The sequence below is a fragment of the Nerophis lumbriciformis genome, linkage group LG17 (genome assembly GCF_033978685.3).
Source record: "Nerophis lumbriciformis linkage group LG17, RoL_Nlum_v2.1, whole genome shotgun sequence".
NCBI classification, from domain to species: Eukaryota; Metazoa; Chordata; class Actinopteri; order Syngnathiformes; family Syngnathidae; genus Nerophis; species Nerophis lumbriciformis.
The window spans coordinates 41292683-41313857 of record NC_084564.2 but is presented as its reverse complement, the minus strand read 5'-3'; the positions used below and the strand labels follow the sequence as shown (position 1 = coordinate 41313857).

Here is a 21175-nt window from a genome sequence, read left to right as displayed (position 1 = left end):
CTCTTCCATACAAAATAAAGAAAATTGAATGAATTTGTTCCAAAGTCAAACTGTGACCGTGAGAAAACCTTTTGCTATACAATAGGGATGTCCCGATCCGATATTTGGATCGGATCGGCTGCCGATATTTGCCAAAAATTGCGTATCGGCAAGGCATGGGAAAATGCCGATCCAGATCCAGTTTAAAAAAAAAAACTCCGGTCCGTGTTTTCCAACGCACCGATTTAAATAATACATTCCACTTTTCTGCTGCTCCGTAATTTCCGTTCCGCATTTTCCAGCACACCTTCAACACATCCACATTTCTGTGAATTCTGACGCAGTTGCTTTTAGCTGCTGGCATTACACGACAGGCTCTTCTCACTCTTTCCTGTGTCTCCCTCTCACAGACAGCAAGCGCACCTTCTTACACACGTCACATACTGTCACGTCATACGTCACATACGTATACGTCCTCCCCGAGCAGAGAGGTAGCAGCATGGCTAACGTTAGCTGTGATGCTAGCGCAGCCGTGCGAGCAACGCTCCCTCCAAGGTGCTCGCCTGTGCAATTGCGCACTGTTTAAGCGTCCTCTGCGCATAGCAAATCTAAGCCACGCACAAAATCGAATAAAAAAATAAGCGCATAACAATTTTCGACACACGGACACGACAGAGAAAGCAGTTTTCGTCATCATTGTACAAATATTGTGACGTCTGTCGAGACGCTTATCTCCATTCGGTAACACACGCCCACACCATCAAAATGCCGAGGCAAAAATTTCCACATCAACACCGTATGAAAAAATTAGTGATTTTTTTAGTTGTGATTTCCTTCTCTGCATGAAAGTTTAAAAATAGCATATATTAATGCAGTATGAAGAAGAATGTTTTAATGTAACATGCAAGCCTTGAAAGAAAATTTTGAAAATCAAGACTACATTTCCTGCAAATGGGTGCATTTCTACCCTATATTTTAACTTTAGATTTATTCTCATATCAAACTCTTTTGGCTGTCTTTTTGACACTTACATCCGGCGCCCCCCTCCACACCCTGGATTATAAATAATGTAAATAATTCAATGTGATTATCTTGTATGATGACTGTATTATGATGATAGTATATATCTGATAGTATATATCTGTATCATGAATCAATTTAAGTGGACCCTGACTTAAACAAGTTGAAACACTTATTGGGGTGTTACCATTTAGTGGTCAATTGTACGGAATATGTACTTCACTGTGCAACCTACTAATAAAAGTCTCAATCAATCAATCAAAACACATAGAATCATCATACTGCTGTGATTATATGCATCAAGTGTTCATTCAAGGCTAAGGCAAAATATGGAGATATATATCGTGTATCGCAATATGGCCTTAAAATATCGCAATATTAAAAAAAGGCCATATCGCCCAGCCCTAGTTCAATGATGCCATTTCTGTTTGTCATGTATAATTTTGTCTATTTTGTGTTTATCCTTGAATAAACAGGTCAGTTTCTTGTTACCAACCATTGTGTATTATTCAAACTCCCCTAATTCAGCTGGCTAGTTGTTATCAAGAGTACTAAAACCCTTTTCAACATGATTCTGACAACTAAGTAGGCTAAATAACTTTAAACTTTAATACATGCTCGGATAGGCCAGTATCGGTCAGTATCGGTATCGGATCGGAAATGCAAAAACAATATCGGTATCGGATCGGAAGTGCAAAAACCTGGATCGGGACATCCCTACTGTACAAGCAATGTTTTGAATACATTTTTAACAATATTAACCGTCATAAAATATTTAATGTATGACACAGGAATAGCATTTATAGAATTGCTCATGACCTTTTGACATTACCTGATGTAAGTATAAACATCAATAAATCAATGTTTACTTATATAGCCCTAAATCACAAGTGTCTCAAAGGGCTGCACAAGCCACAACGACATCATCGGCTCAGATCCCACATCAGGGCAAAGAAAAATTCAACCCAATGGGATGACAATGAGAAACCTTGGAGCGGACAGCAGATGATATGAATTGAAGATTGTGTACTTGTAAACCGCATATATTACTGTGTGAGAGAGTCTCTCTTGTCAGTAGCATGTACAGTAGAGGCCAAAAGTTTGGACACACCTTCTCATTCAATGCGTTTTCTTTATTTTCATGACTATTTACATTGTAGATAGTCACATCAAAACTATGAACGAACACTTGTGGAGTTATGTACTTAAAGGGGAACATTATCACAATTTCAGAATTGTTAAAACCATTAAAAATCAGTTCCCAGTGGCTTATTATATTTTTCGAAGTTTTTTTCAAAATTTTACCCATCACGCAATATCCCTAAAAAAAAGCTTCAAAGTGCCTGATTTTAACCATCGTTATATACACCCGTCCATTTTCCTGTGACGTCACATAGTGATGCCAACACAAACAAACATGGCGGAAAGAACAGCAAGCTATAGCGACATTAGCTCGGATTCAGACTCGGATTTCAGCGGCTTAAGCGATTCAACAGATTACGCATGTATTGAAACGGATGGTTGTAGTGTGGAGGCAGGTAGCGAAAACCAAATTGAAGAAGAAACTGAAGCTATTGAGCAATATCGGTTTGAACCGTATGCAAGCGAAACCGACGAAAACGACACGACAGCCAGCGACACGGGAGAAAGCGAGGACGAATTCGGCGATCGCCTTCTAACCAACGATTGGTATGTGTTTGTTTGGCATTAAAGGAAACTAACAACTATGAACTAGGTTTACAGCATATGAAATACATTTGGCAACAACATGCACTTTGAGAGTGCAGACAGCCCAATTTTCATCGATTAATATATTCTGTAGACATACCCTCATGTCAGCAGGCCAGGGAAGCTAGGGTCGATATCCTTCTCTGGATCATCTTCGGGACGGTGTGAGCCAAGACATCCAGGGGGTTTAGCTCGCTCGTCTGCGGGAACAAACTGCCGCCATTGCTTGCCGTGCTACCGAGGGCCTTTGTCCCTGAATTGCCCACACACTCCGGCAGATTCAATGGGGGTCTGGCAGCAGATTTCTTTGACTTTATCGTTGGAAGTGCATCTGCTTTGAGTGTCGCAGGATATCCACACATTCTTGCCATGTCTGTCGTAGCATAGCTTTCGTCGGTAAAGTGTGCGGAACAAACGTCCAATTTCTTGCCACTTTGGCATCTTTGGGCCACTGGTGCAACTTGAATCCGTCCCTGTTGGTGTTGTTACACCCTCCGACAACACACCGATGAGGCATGATGTCTCCAAGGTACGGAAAACAGTCGAAAAAACGGAAAATAACAGAGCTGATTTGACTCGGTGTTTGAGAAAATGGCGGATTGCTTCCCGATGTGACGTCATCGCTCCGAGAGCGAATAATAGAAAGGCGTTTAATTCGCCAAAATTTACCCTTTTAGAGTTCGGAAATCGGTTAAAAAAATATATGGTCTTTGTTCTGCAACATCAAGGTATATATTGACGCTTACATAGGTCTGGTGATAATGTTCCCCTTTAACAAAAAAAAGGTGAAATAACTGAAAACATGTTTTATATTCTAGTTTCTTCAAAATAGCCACCCTTTGCTCTGTTTGCTTTGCACACTTTTGGCATTCTCTCCATGAGCTTCAAGAGGTAGTCACCTGAAATGGTTTTCACTTCACAAGTGTCATAGTTTTGATGCCTTCAGTGACAATCTACAAGGTAAATAGTCATGAAAATAAAGAAAACTCATTGAATGAGAAGGTGTGTCCAAACTGTTGGCCTGTACTGTATATCAGTGTTTTTCAACCTTTTTTGAGCCAAGGCACATTTTTTGCGTAGAAAAAATGCAGAGGCACACCACCAACAGAAATTATTAAAAAAACGAAACTCAGTTGACAGTTAAAAGTCGTTGGATATGACTTTAAAGCAGTGGTCCCCAACCTTTTTGTAGCTGCGGACCGGTCAACGCTTGAAAATTTGTCCCGCGGACCGGGGGGGTTTATTTATTTATTTATTTATTTTAATTTATTTTTTTTTATAAAGAAATACAATCATGTGTGCTTACGGACTGTATCCCTGCAGACTGTATTGATATACATTGATATATAGTGTATATATTGTGTTTTTATGTTGATTTAATAAAAAAAATATATATATATTTTATTTTTTTAATTTTATTTTTTATTTTCTTGTGCGGCCCGGTACCAATCGGTCCGCGGCCTGGTGGTTGGGGACCACTGCTTTAAAGCATAACCAAGCATGCATAAATATAGCTCTTGTCTCAAAGTAGGTGTACTGTCACCACCTGTCACATCACACCCTGACTTATTTGGAGTTTTTTGATGTTTTCCTGTGTGTAGTGTTTTACTTCTTGTCTTACGCTCCTATTTTGGTGGCTTTTTCTCCTTTTTTTGGGGTATTTTCCTGTAGCAGTTTCATGTCTTCCTTTGAGCGATATTTCCCGCATCTACTTTGTTTTAGCAATCAAGAATATTTCGGTTGTTTTTATCCGTCTTTGTGGGGACATTGTGAAGTGAAGTGAATTACATTTATATAGCACTTTTTCTCAAGTGACTCAAAGCGCTTTACATTGTGAAACCCAATATCTAAGTTACATTTAAACCAGTGTGGGTGGCACTGGGAGCAGGTGGGTAAAGTGTCTTGCCCAAGGACACAACGGCAGTGACTAGGATGGCGGAAGCGGGGATCGAACCTGCAACCCTCAAGTTGCTGGCAAGGCCGCTCTACTAACCGAGCTATACCGCCCCATTGTTGATTGTCATGTCATGTTCGGATGTACATTTTGGACGCCATCTTTGCGCCTCAGTAAGTCTTTGCTGTCGTCCAGCATTCTGTTTTTGTTTACTTTGTAGCCAGTTCAGTTTTAGTTTTTATTCTGCATAGCCTTCCCTAAGCTTCAGTGCCTTTTCTTAGGGACACTCACCTTTTGGACACCTTTTTACCTGCACCCTGCCTACCGCTGTTTCCCCACATCTACAAAGCAATTAGCTACCGGCTGCCACCTACTGATATGGAAGAGTATTACACGGTTACTCTGCCGAGCTCTAGACAGCACCGACACTCAACAACAACAAATAATTTGCAGACTATAATTATTGGTTTGCAAAAATATTTTTAACCGAAATAGGTGAAATTACATAATCTCCCACGGCACACCAGACTGTATCTCTCAGTGGTTGAAAAACATTGCTGTACCGGTATATTGTTTTCCAAGTAATATACTATTATTTGATGTGTTGATTTAATTGTTTAGCTTTCGTCACTGTTAACACACCATGTTACCTGAGTTGCAGTAAGCCATTGACAGAGTCTTGCATGGATACAATTGTACATATCCAGAACTGCCCCACCCATCAATAACATGTTTCATTAATAAAGGTTACCTACGCACAAACAGAGCCGAAAAGTTTTGTCTATTACTTGGTACACCAATGTTATGATTTACAATACAAATCTAATATAACCTGTGGGCTGCCCGTTTATATCCCTGCCAACAATTGATGTATTTATTCCATGTTGCACAGCACACCCTGGCTGAGGTGTGGGTACAAAAAACATCTGAGATGGACACCAGTCAGCAGTACCACTGCCGCACATTCCTTGGCCACCTGCTTAACATCGGAGACCTGGTGATGGGGTAAGGACCAGCTCTTGAGTACACGTGTTGCTGGATGAACGGAAAGACTGGTTACAATTGCTCTTTTGTTCCTCACAGCTTCGACTTTGCCAACTCCAATGTCAACGACGAATTCCTGAATAAGATGAACCCACATCATGTACCTGATGTGGTAATACTTGCCTTCAATGACTTAAAGGGGAACATTATCACAATTTCAGAATTGTTAAAACCCTTAAAAATCAGTTCCCAGTGGCTTATTATATTTTTCGAAGTTTTTTTCAAAATTTTACCCATCACGCAATATCCCTAAAAAAAAAAGCTTCAAAGTGCCTGATTTTAACCATCGTTATATACACCCGTCCATTTTCCTGTGACGTCACATAGTGAAGCCAACACAAACAAACATGGCGGAAAGAACAGCAAGCTATAGCGACATTAGCTCGGATTCAGACTCGGATTTCAGCGGCTTAAGCGATTCAACAGATTACGCATGTATTGAAACGGATGGTTGTAGTGTGGAGGCAGGTAGCGAAAACGAAATTGAAGAAGAAACTGAAGCTATTGAGCCATATCGGTTTGAACCGTATGCAAGCGAAACCGACGAAAACGACACGACAGCCAGCGACACGGGAGAAAGCGAGGACGAATTCGACGATCGCCTTCTAACCAACGATTGGTATGTGTTTGTTTGGCATTAAAGGAAACTAACAACTCTGAACTAGGTTTACAGCATATGAAATACATTTGGCAACAACATGCACTTTGAGAGTGCAGACAGCCCAATTTTCATCAATTAATATATTCTGTAGATATACCCTCATCCGCTATCTTTTCCTGAAAGCTGATCTGTCCAGTTTTGGAGTTGATGTCAGCAGGCCAGGGAAGCTAGGGTGGATATTCTTTTGATCATCTTCGGTGGCATAAGGGACGGTGTGAGCCAAGACATCCAGGGGGTTTAGCTCGCTCGTCTGCGGGAACAAACTGCCGCCATTGCTTGCCGTGCTAGCGAGGGTCCTTTGTCCCTGAATTGCTCACACACTCCGGCAGATTCAATGAGGGTCTGGCGGCAGATTTCTTTGACTTTATGGTTGGAAATGCATCTGCTTTGAGTGTCGCAGGATAACCACACATTCTTGCCATCTCTGTCGTAGCATAGCTTTCGTCGGTAAAGTGTGCGGAACAAACGTCCAATTTCTTGCCACTTTGGCATCTTTGGGCCACCGGTGCAACTTGAATCCGTCCCTGTTCGTGTTGTTACACCCTCCCGACAACACACCGACGAGGCATGATGTCTCCAAGGTACGGAAAACAGTCAAAAAAACGGAAAATAACAGAGCTGATTTGACTCGGTGTTTGAGAAAATGGCGGATTGCTTCCCGATGTGACATCACGTTGTGACGTCATCGCTCCGAGAGCGAATAATAGAAAGGCGTTTAATTCGCCAAAATTCACCCATTTAGAGTTCGGAAATCGGTTAAAAAAAAATATGGTCTTTTTTCTGCAACATCAAGGTATACAGGTAAAAGCCAGTAAATTAGAATATTTTGAAAAACTTGATTTATTTCAGTAATTGCATTCAAAAGGTGTAACTTGTACATTATATTTATTCATTGCACACAGACTGATGCATTCAAATGTTTATTTCATTTAATTTTGATGATTTGAAGTGGCAACCAATGAAAATCCAAAATTCCGTGTGTCACAAAATTAGAATATTACTTAAGGCTAATACAAAAAAGGGATTTTTAGAAATGTTGGCCAACTGAAAAGTATGAAAATGAAAAATATGAGCATGTACAATACTCAATACTTGGTTGGAGCTCCTTTTGCCTCAATTACTGCGTTAATGCGGCGTGGCATGGAGTCGATGAGTTTCTGGCACTGCTCAGGTGTTATGAGAGCCCAGGTTGCTCTGATAGTGGCCTTCAACTCTTCTGCGTTTTTGGGTCTGGCATTCTGCATCTTCCTTTTCACAATACCCCACAGATTTTCTATGGGGCTAAGGTCAGGGGAGTTGGCGGGCCAATTTAGAACAGAAATACCATGGTCCGTAAACCAGGCACGGGTAGATTTTGCGCTGTGTGCAGGCGCCAAGTCCTGTTGGAACTTGAAATCTCCATCTCCATAGAGCAGGTCAGCAGCAGGAAGCATGAAGTGCTCTAAAACTTGCTGGTAGACGGCTGCGTTGACCCTGGATCTCAGGAAACAGAGTGGACCGACACCAGCAGATGACATGGCACCCCGAACCATCACTGATGGTGGAAACTTTACACTAGACTTCAGGCAACGTGGATCCTGTGCCTCTCCTGTCTTCCTCCAGACTCTGGGACCTCGATTTCCAAAGGAAATGCAAAATTTGCATGGTTCGGGTGATGGTTTGGGGTGCCATGTCATCTGCTGGTGTCGGTCCACTCTGTTTCCTGAGATCCAGGGTCAACGCAGCCGTCTACCAGCAAGTTTTAGAGCACTTCATGCTTCCTGCTGCTGACCTGCTCTATGGAGATGGAGATTTCAAGTTCCAACAGGACTTGGCGCCTGCACACAGCGCAAAATCCACCCGTGCCTGGTTTACGGACCATGGTATTTCTGTTCTAAATTGGCCCGCCAACTCCCCTGACCTTAGCCCCATAGAAAATCTGTGGGGTATTGTGAAAAGGAAGATGCAGAATGCCAGACCCAAAAACGCAGAAGAGTTGAAGGCCACTATCAGAGCAACCTGGGCTCTCATAACACCTGAGCAGTGCCAGAAACTCATCGACTCCATGCCACGCCGCATTAACGCAGTAATTGAGGCAAAAGGAGCTCCAACCAAGTATTGAGTATTGTACATGCTCATATTTTTCATTTTCATACTTTTCAGTTGGCCAACATTTCTAAAAATCCCTTTTTTGTATTAGCCTTAAGTAATATTCTAATTTTGTGACACACGGAATTTTGGATTTTCATTTGTTGCCACTTCAAATCATCAAAATTAAATGAAATAAACATTTGAATGCATCAGTCTGTGTGCAATGAATAAATATTATGTATAAGTTACACCTTTTGAATGCAATTACTGAAATAAATCAAGTTTTTCAAAATATTCTAATTTACTGGCTTTTACCTGTATATTGACGCTTACATAGGTCTGGTGATAATGTTCCCCTTTAATACTATCACCTAGTGGCCAGCCACAACATGTGCCCCGTCTCCCACATAAGTAAACTATTCTAGCAAACTGTGGCGCAGTTGAACTAATCAGAAGGAAATGTTTTCCCTAAGGTGCTAATCAAGAAGAGCTACGACCGCAGCCGTAGAGCAAGGCGCAGGAACTGGAAACTGCTGGAGATGGCAAGAGACCGAGAGAGCCTGGACACAGATGACGAGAGGTATCGCAGTCATTCACTGTGAAGCTACAAAAAAAAAATCTAAATCTGGTTTTGATTTCACTATTGCTATTACAATGGCGATTTGATGGAGTAGCTTTGTGTTAACCCTGTTTTTGTTCTCAGACAATACCAGGACTTCCTGGAAGACCTGGAGGAAGATGAGGCTCTGCGAAAGAATGTTAACATCTACAGAGGTGAGCAACTGAACATGACTAACATTGTCTCATATACATTGTGTCAACTTAAGCTACCAATGGAAACCGTGTCACATTGGTGTAAATATCTAAGAATATAACCCCCACTCCACACATAAAGATTGTCTAAATCCTTAGAGATGTTTTATCCGTTATAAACCCCACACATAAAGACCAAAACGCGGGCGTTTAGCAGTTTTGATCTTTGTGGGTGCTGTGCTGAGTAATATCAGCACAGCACACATTAGACTGAGACAAACTTTATTGATCCACAAGGGAAATTGTTGCACACAGTAGCTCAGTTACAAAGGATGGAAAAGACAATGCATGTATAAAATAGACTAGCAATATAAAAATATAGCATATGTAATATTTACATAATATATGTAAAGTATATGATATATACATAACGATTCTGTCCCACCTAGGGATGATGTTTGAAAAGAAATTATCGAGTTCGAGCCTATTATCGATTCCTCTTATCGAACCGATTCCTTATCGATTCTCTTATCGAGTCCAGATAGGTTGTTGTATAAGGAAAAAAACACAATATTTGGTTTAACAAAAGCTCACTTTTATTATATAAGAAATAAAATCTAATAAATAAATAAATATTGACTGTTACCCCCCTAAAATAATAAAATAAAATAAATAAATAATGACTGTTGTTACCCAAAGTATATTAAGTGGGATGTTTCAGAAAAACAAATATATACAGTAGGGGTGCTCATTACGTCGATCGCGAGCTACCGGTCGATCTCGGAGGGTGTGTCAGTCGATCACCAGCAAGGCATTAAAAAAATAGTCCTAAAAATGAGCGATCATAAATCTTCACTATGACGTCACTTTCGTCACTTGATTGACATTCACGGCACCCGAGGGTCTTCTGAGATGACGCTGGCTGCTGCCAGCTCATTAAAATTACCGACTGGAAGGCGAGAAACACTTTATTTCAACAGACTCTGGCGCCGTACCTGTCGTCAAAACTCCAAAGACCGACTGCACAGTTGCACGATAAAAGCTCTGCTTCATCCTGCCTGCGCTAACAAAATAAGAGTCTCAGAAAGCTGGCGTGCACAAGCTAGCAAGCTACGGAGTTTGCCGACAATGTATTTCTTGTAAAGTGTATACAAAGGAGTACGGAAGCTGGACAAATAAGATGCCAAAAACCAACCACTTTCATGTGGTATTGGACAGAAAGGAGGACTTTTTTCTCCTCCATTCGAAAATGCGGACGTTTTTAGCACCACTGTCTGATTCCAATCACTGCAAGTCATCAGAATCAGGTAATACACCAACTTATATTCTTGTCTTCATGAAAGAAAGGAATCTATATGTGTTAAACATGCTTGTATTATCTTTAAACACCTTAACTTGTTAACAATATTAACTATATGTGTTAAACATGCTTGCATTATCTTTAAACACCTTTAACTTGTTAACAATATTAACTATATGTGTTAAACATGCTTGTATTATCTTTAAACACCTTTAATTAATTAATAATATTAACTATATGTATTAAACATGCTTGTATTATCATTAAACACCTTTAACTTGTTAACAATATTAACTATATGTATTAAAGATGCTTGCATTATCTTTAAACACCTTTAACTTGTTAACAATATTAACTATATGTATTAAACATACTTGTATTATCATTAAACACCTTTAATTTATTAACAATATTAACTATATGTGTTAAACATACTTGTATTATCATTAAACACCTTTAATTTATTAACAATATTAACTATATGTATTAAACATTCTTGTATTATCATTAAACACCTTTAATTTATTAACAATATTAACTATGTGTTAAACATGATTGCATTATCATTAAGCACCTTTAATTTATTAACAATATTAACTATATGTGTTAAACATGCTTGTATTATCATTAAACACCTTTAACTTGTTAACAAAAACATATATTTCATAAATAAGTAAATATACATTATATATATGAATGAGGTAGATCCCCACGACTTGATCAATTGAAAAGTAGCTCGCCTGCAGAAAAAGTGTGAGCACCCCTGATATACAGTAACACAAAAACAACCTGTCTCTGTGATCACTATAGGTGTATAAATAATACTATAGTGTTAAATAAAATCAGTCCCTTGGGCACAAAACTGAAAATAATACAGCTCTCCAAAAAGTGCACTTCTGCTGCTATTTGACATAACTGTTTGTTATGATGCTTTGACATTTTTGCACTTTATTTCTTTATTGAAAGAAAATTCTATGAAGAGAAAAGTTGTTTGCAAATGGGGTTACAATGCTAAAAAATGAAAAGTTAAAGCTAAAAAAAAGAAATACACTTTATTGAGTTAACATTATTTCTTTATAGGGGGAAAGATGTGATGTTATGAGCTAGGGCAGGGGTCGGCAACCTTTACCAGTCAAAGAGCCATTTTGACCAGTTTCACAAATTATAGAAAACAATGGGAGCCGCAAAAATTTTTGAAATTTTAAATGAAATAACACTGTATATAAAATCTTTTTTTTGCTTTGTGCTATGTATAATCCAGGGGTCTCAGACACCCTGCCCACACCTTTATATGGAATCTTTAAGCTGGTGCGGCACGTGGGTTTTGAATGAATAGCGCTTGTCAGCGTCATGCGTGCCGTGATGGTACAGCATTTAGCGCCCACTACAACCAGCGTGCCTAATCAACCACATGTTGTATGGGGCTTCCGCTTACTCACGTAGGTGACAGCAAGGCATACTTGGTCAACAACCACACAGGTTACACTGACAGTGTCGGTATAAAAAAAAAAAAAACTTTAACACTCTTACTAATAATGCGCCACACTGTGAACCCACACTAAACAAGAATGACAAACACATTTCGGGAGAACATCTGCAACGTAACACAACATAAACACAACAGGACAAATACCCAGAATCCCATGCAGCCCTAACTCTTCCGGGATACATTATACACCCCAGCTACCAAACCCCGCCCACCTCAATGGACGCACAGAAGGGGGGGGGGGTTGATGTGGGAGGGAGCAGGGTTGGGGTGGGGGCGGGGTTTGGTGTTAGCAGGGGTGTATAATGTAGCCCGGAAGAGTCAGGGCTGCATGGGATTCTGGGTATTTATGCTGTTGTGTTTATGTTGTGTTAAGGTGCAGATGTTCTCTCGAAATGTGTTTGTCATTCTTGTTTGGTTTTGGTTCAAAGCGTGGTGCATTATTAGTACGAGTGTTAAAGTTGTTTTATATGGTCACCGTCAGTGTAACCTGTGTGGCTGTTGACCAAGTATGCCTTGCTGTCACTTGCGTATGCAAGCAGAAGATGCATATATCAAGAGGCTGAGCTGGCACGCTGTTAATACAGATTGTAGAGGGTGCTAAATGCTGTACCATCATGGTACGCCTTTATTATTATTGTAAGGGTGAAAATCGGAGAATATTAATCCCGAGAGTTTTCTGTAAGAGGCACTGGAATCCGGAAGTCTCCCGGGAAAATCGGGGGGGTCGGCAAGTAAGCTGCTGAGCCGCATCAGAGTGATCAAAGAGCCGCAGGGCTGCCCTTTGTCACCGATTCTGTTCATAACCTTTATGGACAGAATTTCTAGGTGCAGTCAAGGCGTTGAGGGGATCTGGTTTGGTGGCTGCAGGATTAGGTCTCTGCTTTTTGCAGATGATGTGGTCCTGATGGCTTCATCTGGCCAAGATCTTCAGCTCTCACTGGATCGGTTCGCAGCCGTGTGTGAAGCGACTGGGATGGGAATCAGCACCTCCAAATCTGAGTCCATGGTTCTCGCCCGGAAAAGGGTGGAGTGCCATCTCCGGGTTGGGGAGGAGATCTTGCCCCAAGTGGAGGAGTTCAAGTACCTCGGAGTCTTGTTCACGAGTGAGGGAAGAGTGGATCGTGAGATCGACAGGCGGATCGGTGCGGCGTATTCAGTAATGCGGACGCTGTATCGATCCGTTGTGGTGAAGAAGGAGCTGAGCCGGAAGGCAAAGCTCTCGATTTACTGGTCGATCTACGTTCCCATCCTCACCTATGGTCATGAGCTTTGGGTCATGACCGAAAGGACAAGATCACGGGTACAAGCGGCCGAAATGAGTTTCCTCCGCCGGGTGGCGGGGCTCTCCCTTAGAGATAGGGTGAGAAGCTCTGTCATCCGGGGGGAGCTCAAAGTAAAGCCGCTGCTCCTCCACATCGAGAGGAGCCAGATGAGGTGGTTCGGGCATCTGGTCAGGATGCCACCCGAACACCTCCCTCGGGAGGTGTTTCGGGCACGTCCGACCGGTAGGAGGCCACGGGGAAGACCCAGGACACGTTGGGAAGACTTTGTCTCCCGGCTGGCCTGGGAACGCCTCGGGATCCCCCGGGAGGAACTGCACGAAGTGGCTGGGGAGAGGGAAGTCTGGGCTTCCCTGCTTAAGCTGCTGCCCCCGCGACCCGACCTCGGATAAGCGGAAGAAGATGGATGGATGGATGGATGTATGTCAGTTATTTTAGTCTTGTTTACATTTTAAAATCAATAGTTTTTTGTTGCATTATATTTGTTTCGTTTTGCAATAGTGACTTTTTTCTCAAACAAGTGTATGCAGTTGAGTCAAACGTTTTCACTACAGAACTGCCTGGGGCCCATTTAAATATTACCATTCAATTAGTAATCTTACCCTTGAATTGAATCCTATTCAATAGTAATTATCTAACCTACTTACAGTGTAGAACCTTGTCAAATAATATAAAAACGTGCTAATCACAAAGAATATTATCGAGGCCTGGGTCAGGCTGATTACAAAAAAATACTGTGGAGGGGGGTGTGGCCTGCGGGCCTGCAGCGAGGCGGGGTGTGCCAGGACCGGCCTCGAAGTCAGCGACAGGTGCGTAGATGACCCATCTGGGCCTTGTTTTCTAATCACCTGTCGCTCTGTATAAGCAGTAGTGATGGGTCCGGCAACACCGATGCGTCGAGCTCATAGAGCAAAACCCTGTGTCGGTGCGCGTACCGCTTTTAGAAAGTCACGTGACCGATCATGAGCTGTTTTGGTCACGTGACCGATACGCCAACTGTGTCGCACTGACGCCTCCTCTGTGCCCTGTGAGCGGGTCTTTTCTACAGCCGGAGAAATAATAACTAAGAAGAGAAATCGTCTAAAATGGAATACGTCGGAAAAACTTTTTTTTTTTTGTTTTTAATAAAAATGTGTAAAAAAAATTAAATTAAAAAAATTCCCAGTCCACAATCATCCACAACACGTTCTCTTAGATTTCCATGTTATAATACATGTTCACATTATTTATTGACTGTATCTAAAAAAGATAAAAATATATTTTTATTTAAATGAAGATATGAAATAATCCTAAATGAAATACAATGACTTGGTTTATATTATTGTATATACTAGGGCAGGGGTCACCAACGCGGTGCCCGCGGTCACCAGGTAGCCCGTAAGGACCAGATCAGTCGCCCGCTGGCCTGTTCTAAAAATAGCTCAAATAGCAGCACTTACCAGTGAGCTGCCTCTATTTTTTAAATTGTATTTATTTACTAGCAAGCTGGTCTCGCTTTGCTCGACATTTTTAATTCTAAAAGAGACAAAACTCAAATAGAATTTGAAAATCCAAGAAAATATTTTAAAGACTTGGTCTTCACTTGGAATAAGCGGTAGAAAATGGATGGATGGATGGGTCTTCACTTGTTTAAATAAATTCATATATTTTTTACTTTGCTTCTTATTACTTTTAGAAATACAATTTTAGAGAAAAAATACAACCTTAAAAATGATTTTAGGATTTTTAAACAAATATACCTTTTTACCTTTTAAATTTCTTCCTCTTCTTTCCTGACAATTTAAATCAATGTTCAAGTACATTTTTTTTTTTTTTTTATTGTAAAGAATAATAAATATTTGAGCTTCTGTTTTTTCGATGAAGAATATTTGTGAAATATTTCTTCAAACTTACTATGATTAAAATTCAAAAAAATTATTCTGGCAAATCTAGAAAATCTGTAGAATCAAATTTAAATCTTATTTCAAAGTATTTTGAATTTCTTTTAAAATGTTTGTTCTGGAAAATCTAGAAGAAATACTGATTTGTCTTTGTTAGAAATATAGCTTGGTCCAATTTGTTAAATATTCTAACAAAGTGCAGATTGGATTTTAACACATTTAAAAACATGTCATCAAAATTCTAAAATGTATCTTAATCAGGAAAAATTACTAATGATGTCCCATAAATTCTTTTTTTAATTTTTTCAAAAAGATTCAAATTAGCTAGTTTTTCTCTTCTTTTTGTCGGTTGAATTTTGAATTTTAAAGAGTCGAAATTGAAGATAAACTATGTTTCAAAATTTTCTTTAAATTTTTTTCGTGTTTTCTCCTCTTTTAAACCGTTCAATTAAGTGTTTTTTTCATCATTTATTCTCTACAAAAAACCTTCCGTAAAAGGAAAAAAAAAATGTACGACGGAATGACAGACAGAAATACCCATTTTTTTATATATATAAATTTATTTATTTAGCTATTCTTGTTTAAATCACACTTACGTGTAACTTACGAATGACAATATATTTATTTATTTAAGTGTGTATCAAACTGGTAGCCCTTCGCATTAATCAGTACCCAAGAAGTAGTTTTTGGTTTCAAAAAGGTTGGTGACCCCTGTACTAGGGCATCAAATCAGTGTCAGTTGAGTCGGTCCATAGGTTGCCTGTAGGGATTTTTAATGTCCAGCAGATGTCAGTATTTAGTGACACAGTATCGACACAGTATCAATACAGTTTTGCAATGTGTCGAAACGCTTCATGACGCCTCATCAACCCATCACTAGTACCTCGCCTCCCGGTCAGAGATCGGGACCCTCCGGTACTACCTCCTGGGGCGCTCATTGAGTCTCTGCTCGAACCACAAACCCCTCCAGTGGCTCCAACAACGTCTCTCCTCCCGGTTTGCTGCTTTAACAGAGCGACAGGTGATTAGATAACAAGGCCCAGGTGGACCATCTGCGCACCTGTCGCTGACTTCGAGGCCGGTCCTGGCACACCCCGCCTCGCTGCAGGCCCACAGGCCACGCCCCCTCCACAAATACTAATCAAATTGACTGCAAAAAAAAAAAGACTCAAAAAACGATGACAAATTATTTATAATACAATTACGCAGTGCTAAAATACCGTATTTTCCGCACCATAAGCCGCCCTGGGTTATAAGCCGCGCCTTCAATGAACGGCATATTTCAAAACTTTGTCCACCTATAAGCCGCCCCGTGTTATAAGCCGCATCTAACTGCGCTAAAGGAATGTCAAAAAAACAGTCAGATAGGTCAGTCAAACTTTAATAATATATTAAAACCAGCGTGATGTGGGCGCGCATGGAGTCGTATATCAACATGGACGGAGCTGCGTGAAAAAAGCCACCCGGCCTCTTCGCGTAAACTTAAACTTACCTTAACCACTCGCTCATCTTTTCTTCATCCATCCATCCCTTCGAGTTAGCTTTTATGACGACGCCGGCTGGAAAGGTCTCTTTTGGCAAGGTCTTCCTTTTGAATATCACCATGGGTGGAAGTTTCTGGCCATTAGCATGGCAAGCTAGAACCACAGTGAAGGATGACTTCTCATTCCCTGTGGTGCGAATATTCACCGTACGTGCTCCCGTTGTATCCACAGTGCGGTTCACAGGAATATCAAAAGTCAGTGGAACCTCGTCCATGTTGATAATGTTCTCTGGCCGGATCTTTTTTTCAGCTATCTTGTTTTTACAATATGCACGGAAAGTAGCCAGCTTTTCTTGAAAGTCTTTAGGCAGTTGCTGTGAAATAGTAGTCCGTGTGCGGATGGAGAGATTGCGTCTTTTCATGAACCGGAAACCTGTCGCTTAGTAGGAGCCATTTTGTGGTCTTTACAGATGTAAACACACAAAGGAAATGAAACGTAATATCCGCGCGCTTCTTCTTCTTCTACGGGGGCGGGTGGTTGCTTACAGTAGAAGAAGAAGCGCTTCCTCTTCTATGGGGGCGGGTGCTTACCTTGGCGGTTGCTTGCGTAGAAGAAGAAGCACTTCCTCTTCTACGGGGAAAAAAGATGGCGGCTGTTTACCGTAGTTGCGAGACCGAAACTTTATGAAAATGAATCTTAATATTAATCCATATATAAAGCGCACCGGGTTATAAGCCGCACTGTCAGCTTTTGAGTAAATTTGTGGTTTTGTGCGGAAAATACGGTAAATAAATGCTAACAAATTAATAATAATAATAAATGTTTCTTAAAAAACGGTCAATGAAGTTTAAGTGCAAATAAATACAGCTTCACCATTTTAGTCATCATTTTTGCACTTAAAAGACTTCTCTATGACTTAAGCTCCAGACTTCTTTTGTTTGAGATTGTCATTACTGCCACAAGTGGTGGAATACTGTATTGCAACTGAGTACGGACCACTGCTGGAAAAATATATTTTTTGGCGGCCCAACAACGGGCCCCAGCCCTGTAAAAATATTTTTTTGGTCGAACATATCTTTCCCTTGTTCTCATAATTATCCAACTAGAGGCATGTATGTCCAGTGCTTGTTTGAATACAATCATTAAATTAGCATTAAAATACTTATAATTGGATGAAGGGCCCTACTTTCCTTTTAGCTTCCCTCTAAAATGGCCACTGAAGGTATATGTTTTATCATTTCAGATGCCTCAAAGATCCCAGTGGAGAGTGACACCGAAGACGACGGCGCACCACGGATCTCCTTGATGGACATGCTGGAGGAGCTCAGCCTCTCCGATGCCACAGGAGGCGAGGGGGCCGGCATGATGACCGAGTAGCCTTCACGGAGAAACTCTGCACATTAAGTTTTATCCTCAACTTTCTCGTATATCATGTTTCGTAATGTATGATTTGAAACAACTGATCCCTAACATCACATTAAAATACATACTTCACCATATGTACACTACCTTGGGATTCATTGTTTAGATTGAAGCTTCCAGCAGAGGGCGTTTCAGCTGCACTTTTCAAAGGCAAGCCACACCAACTTCAACCTGCATAGATTTTGGACACCCCCGGCTTAGAAGATGGATGGCATGCAAATAAACTTGAAGGTGTGCTTTATGGGTGCTGCATTTGTTTAGAAAGGTGAGTCAAAGGTGCTTTTAATAGGACATGTTTCAATATGCAATTATATAATCATTATTGCAGGTGTTGATATTACATGTAATTGTGACTTGTCTATGTTGCAGGTGTTAATATTTAAAGGAAATCAGTGGTATCGCACATCACCAGTATTTACTAAGTCAAAAATCAGTGGTATCGCACATCACCAGTATTTACTAAGTCAAAAATCAGTGGTATCGCACATCACTAGTATTTACTAAGTCAAAAATCAGTGGTATCGCACATCATTAGTATTCATTAAGTCAAAAATCAGTGGTATCGCACATCACTAGTATTTACTAAGTCAAAAATTAGTGGTATTGCAAATCGCTAGTATTTACTAAGTCAAAAATCGGTGGTATCGCACATCACTAGTATTTACTAAGTCAAAAATCAGTGGTATCGCACAAAACTAGTATTTACTAAGTCAAAAATCAGTGGTATCGCACATCACCAGTATTTACTAAGTCAAAAATCAGTGGTATCGCACATCACTAGTATTTACTAAGTCAAAAATTGTGACTTGTCTATGTTGCAGGTGTCAATATTTAAAGAAAATCAGTGGTATCGCACATCACTAGTATTTACTAAGTCAAAAATCAGTGGTATCGCACATCACTAGTATTTACTAAGTCAAAAATCAGTGGTATCGCACATCATTATTATTCATTAAGTCAAAATTCAGTGGTATCGCACATCACTAGTATTTACTAAGTCAAAAATTGTGACTTGTCTATGTTGCAGGTGTTAATATTTAAAGAAAATCAGTGGTATCGCACATCACTAGTATTTACTAAGTCAAAAATCTGTGGTATCGCATATCACTAGTATTTACTAAGTCAAAAATCAGTGGTATTGCACATCACTAGTATTTACTACGGTAAGTCAAAAATCAGTGGTATCGCACATCACCAGTATTTACTAAGTCAAAAAATCTGTGGTATCGCACATCACCAGTATTTACTAAGTCAAAAATCTGTGGTATCGCACATCACCAGTATTTACTAAGTCAAAAATCAGTGGTATCGCACATCACCAGTATTTACTAAGTCAAAAATCAGTGGTATCGCACATCACTAGTATTTACTAAGTCAAAAATCAGTGGTATCGCACATCACTAGTATTTACTAAGTCAAAAATCGGTGGTATCGCACATCACTAGTATTTACTAAGTCAAAAATCAGTGGTATCGCACAAAACTAGTATTTACTAAGTCAAAAATCAGTGGTATCGCACATCACCAGTATTTACTAAGTCAAAAATCAGTGGTATCGCACATCACTAGTATTTACTAAGTCAAAAATTGTGACTTGTCTATGTTGCAGGTGTTAATATTTAAAGAAAATCAGTGGTATCGCACATCACTAGTATTTACTAAGTCAAAAATCAGTGGTATCGCAAATCACCAGTATTTACTAAGTCAAAAATCAGTGGTATCGCACATCACTATTATTTACTAAGTCAAAAATCAGTGGTATCGCACATCACCAGTATTTACTAAGTCAAAAATTGTGACTTGTCTATGTTGCAGGTGTTAATATTTAAAGAAAATCAGTGGTATCGCACTTCACTAGTATTTACTAAGTCAAAAATTAGTGGTATCGCAAATCACCAGTATTTACTAAGTCAAAAATCAGTAGTATCGCACATCACTAGTATTTACTAAGTCAAAAATCAGTGGTATCGCACATCACTAGTATTTACTAAGTCAAAAATTAGTGGTATCGCAAATCACCAGTATTTACTAAGTCAAAAATCTGTGGTATCGCACATCACCAGTATTTACTAAGTCAAAAATCAGTGGTATCGCACATCACCAGTATTTATTAAGTCAAAAATCAGTGGTATCGCACATCACCAGTATTTACTAAGTCAAAAATCTGTGGTATCGCACATCACTAGTATTTACTAAGTCAAAAATCAGTGGTATCGCACATCACCAGTATTTACTAAGTCAAAAATCAGTGGTATCGCACATCACTAGTATTTACTAAGTCAAAAATCAGTGGTATCGCACATCACCAGTATTTACTAAGTCAAAAATCAGTGGTATTGCACATCACTAGTATTTATTAAGTAAAAAATCAGTGGTATCGCACATCACTAGTATTTACTAAGTCAAAAATCAGTGGTATCGCAAATCGCCAGTATTTACTAAGTCAAAAATCAGTGGTATCGCACAAAACTAGTATTTACTAAGTCAAAAATCAGTGGTATCGCACATCACTAGTATTTACTAAGTCACAAATTAGTGGTATCGCAAATCGCCAGTATTTACTAAGTCAAAAATCAGTGGTATCGCACAAAACTAGTATTTACTAAGTCAAAAATCAGTGGTATCGCACATCACTAGTATTTACTAAGTCAAAAATCAGTGGTATCGCACATCACTAGTATTTACTAAGTCAAAAATCGGTGGTATCGCACATCACTAGTATTTACTAAGTCAAAAATCAGTGGTATCGCACATCACCAGTATTTACTAAGTCAAAAATCAGTGGTATCGCACATCACCAGTATTTACTAAGTCAAAAATCAGTGGTATCGCACATCACCAGTATTTACTAAGTCCAAAATCAGTGGTATCGCACATCACCAGTATTTACTATCAAATCAAATCAAATCAACTTTATTTATAGAGCACATTTAAACTAAGTCAAAAATCAGTGGTATCGCACATCACTAGTATTTACTAAGTCAAAAATCAGTGGTATCGCACATCACTAGTATTTACTAAGTCAAAAATAAGTGGTATCGCACATCACCAGTATTTACTAAGTCAAAAATCAGTGGTATCACACATCACTAGTATTAACTTAGTCACAAATCAGTGGTATCGCGCATCACTAGTATTTACTAAGTCAAAAATCAGTGGTATCACACATCAC

General features: G+C 39.7%; 1 protein-coding gene across 2 annotated transcripts in view; it reads left to right on the top strand.

Annotated features, from left to right (window-relative positions):
* Positions 1–18081, top strand: part of nmd3 (NMD3 ribosome export adaptor) — a 69877-nt gene extending 51796 nt beyond the window's left edge. For both annotated transcript variants that reach the window (XM_061973248.2, XM_061973247.2), the window contains exons 12-16: positions 5514–5626; positions 5705–5777; positions 8870–8976; positions 9100–9170; positions 17826–18081. In XM_061973248.2, coding sequence (XP_061829232.1) covers positions 5514–5626; positions 5705–5777; positions 8870–8976; positions 9100–9170; positions 17826–17959 — 498 coding nt within the window. In that variant the 3' untranslated portion in view covers positions 17960–18081. The remainder of the gene's footprint in view (positions 1–5513; positions 5627–5704; positions 5778–8869; positions 8977–9099; positions 9171–17825) is intronic.
* Positions 18082–21175: the final 3094 nt, after the last annotated feature.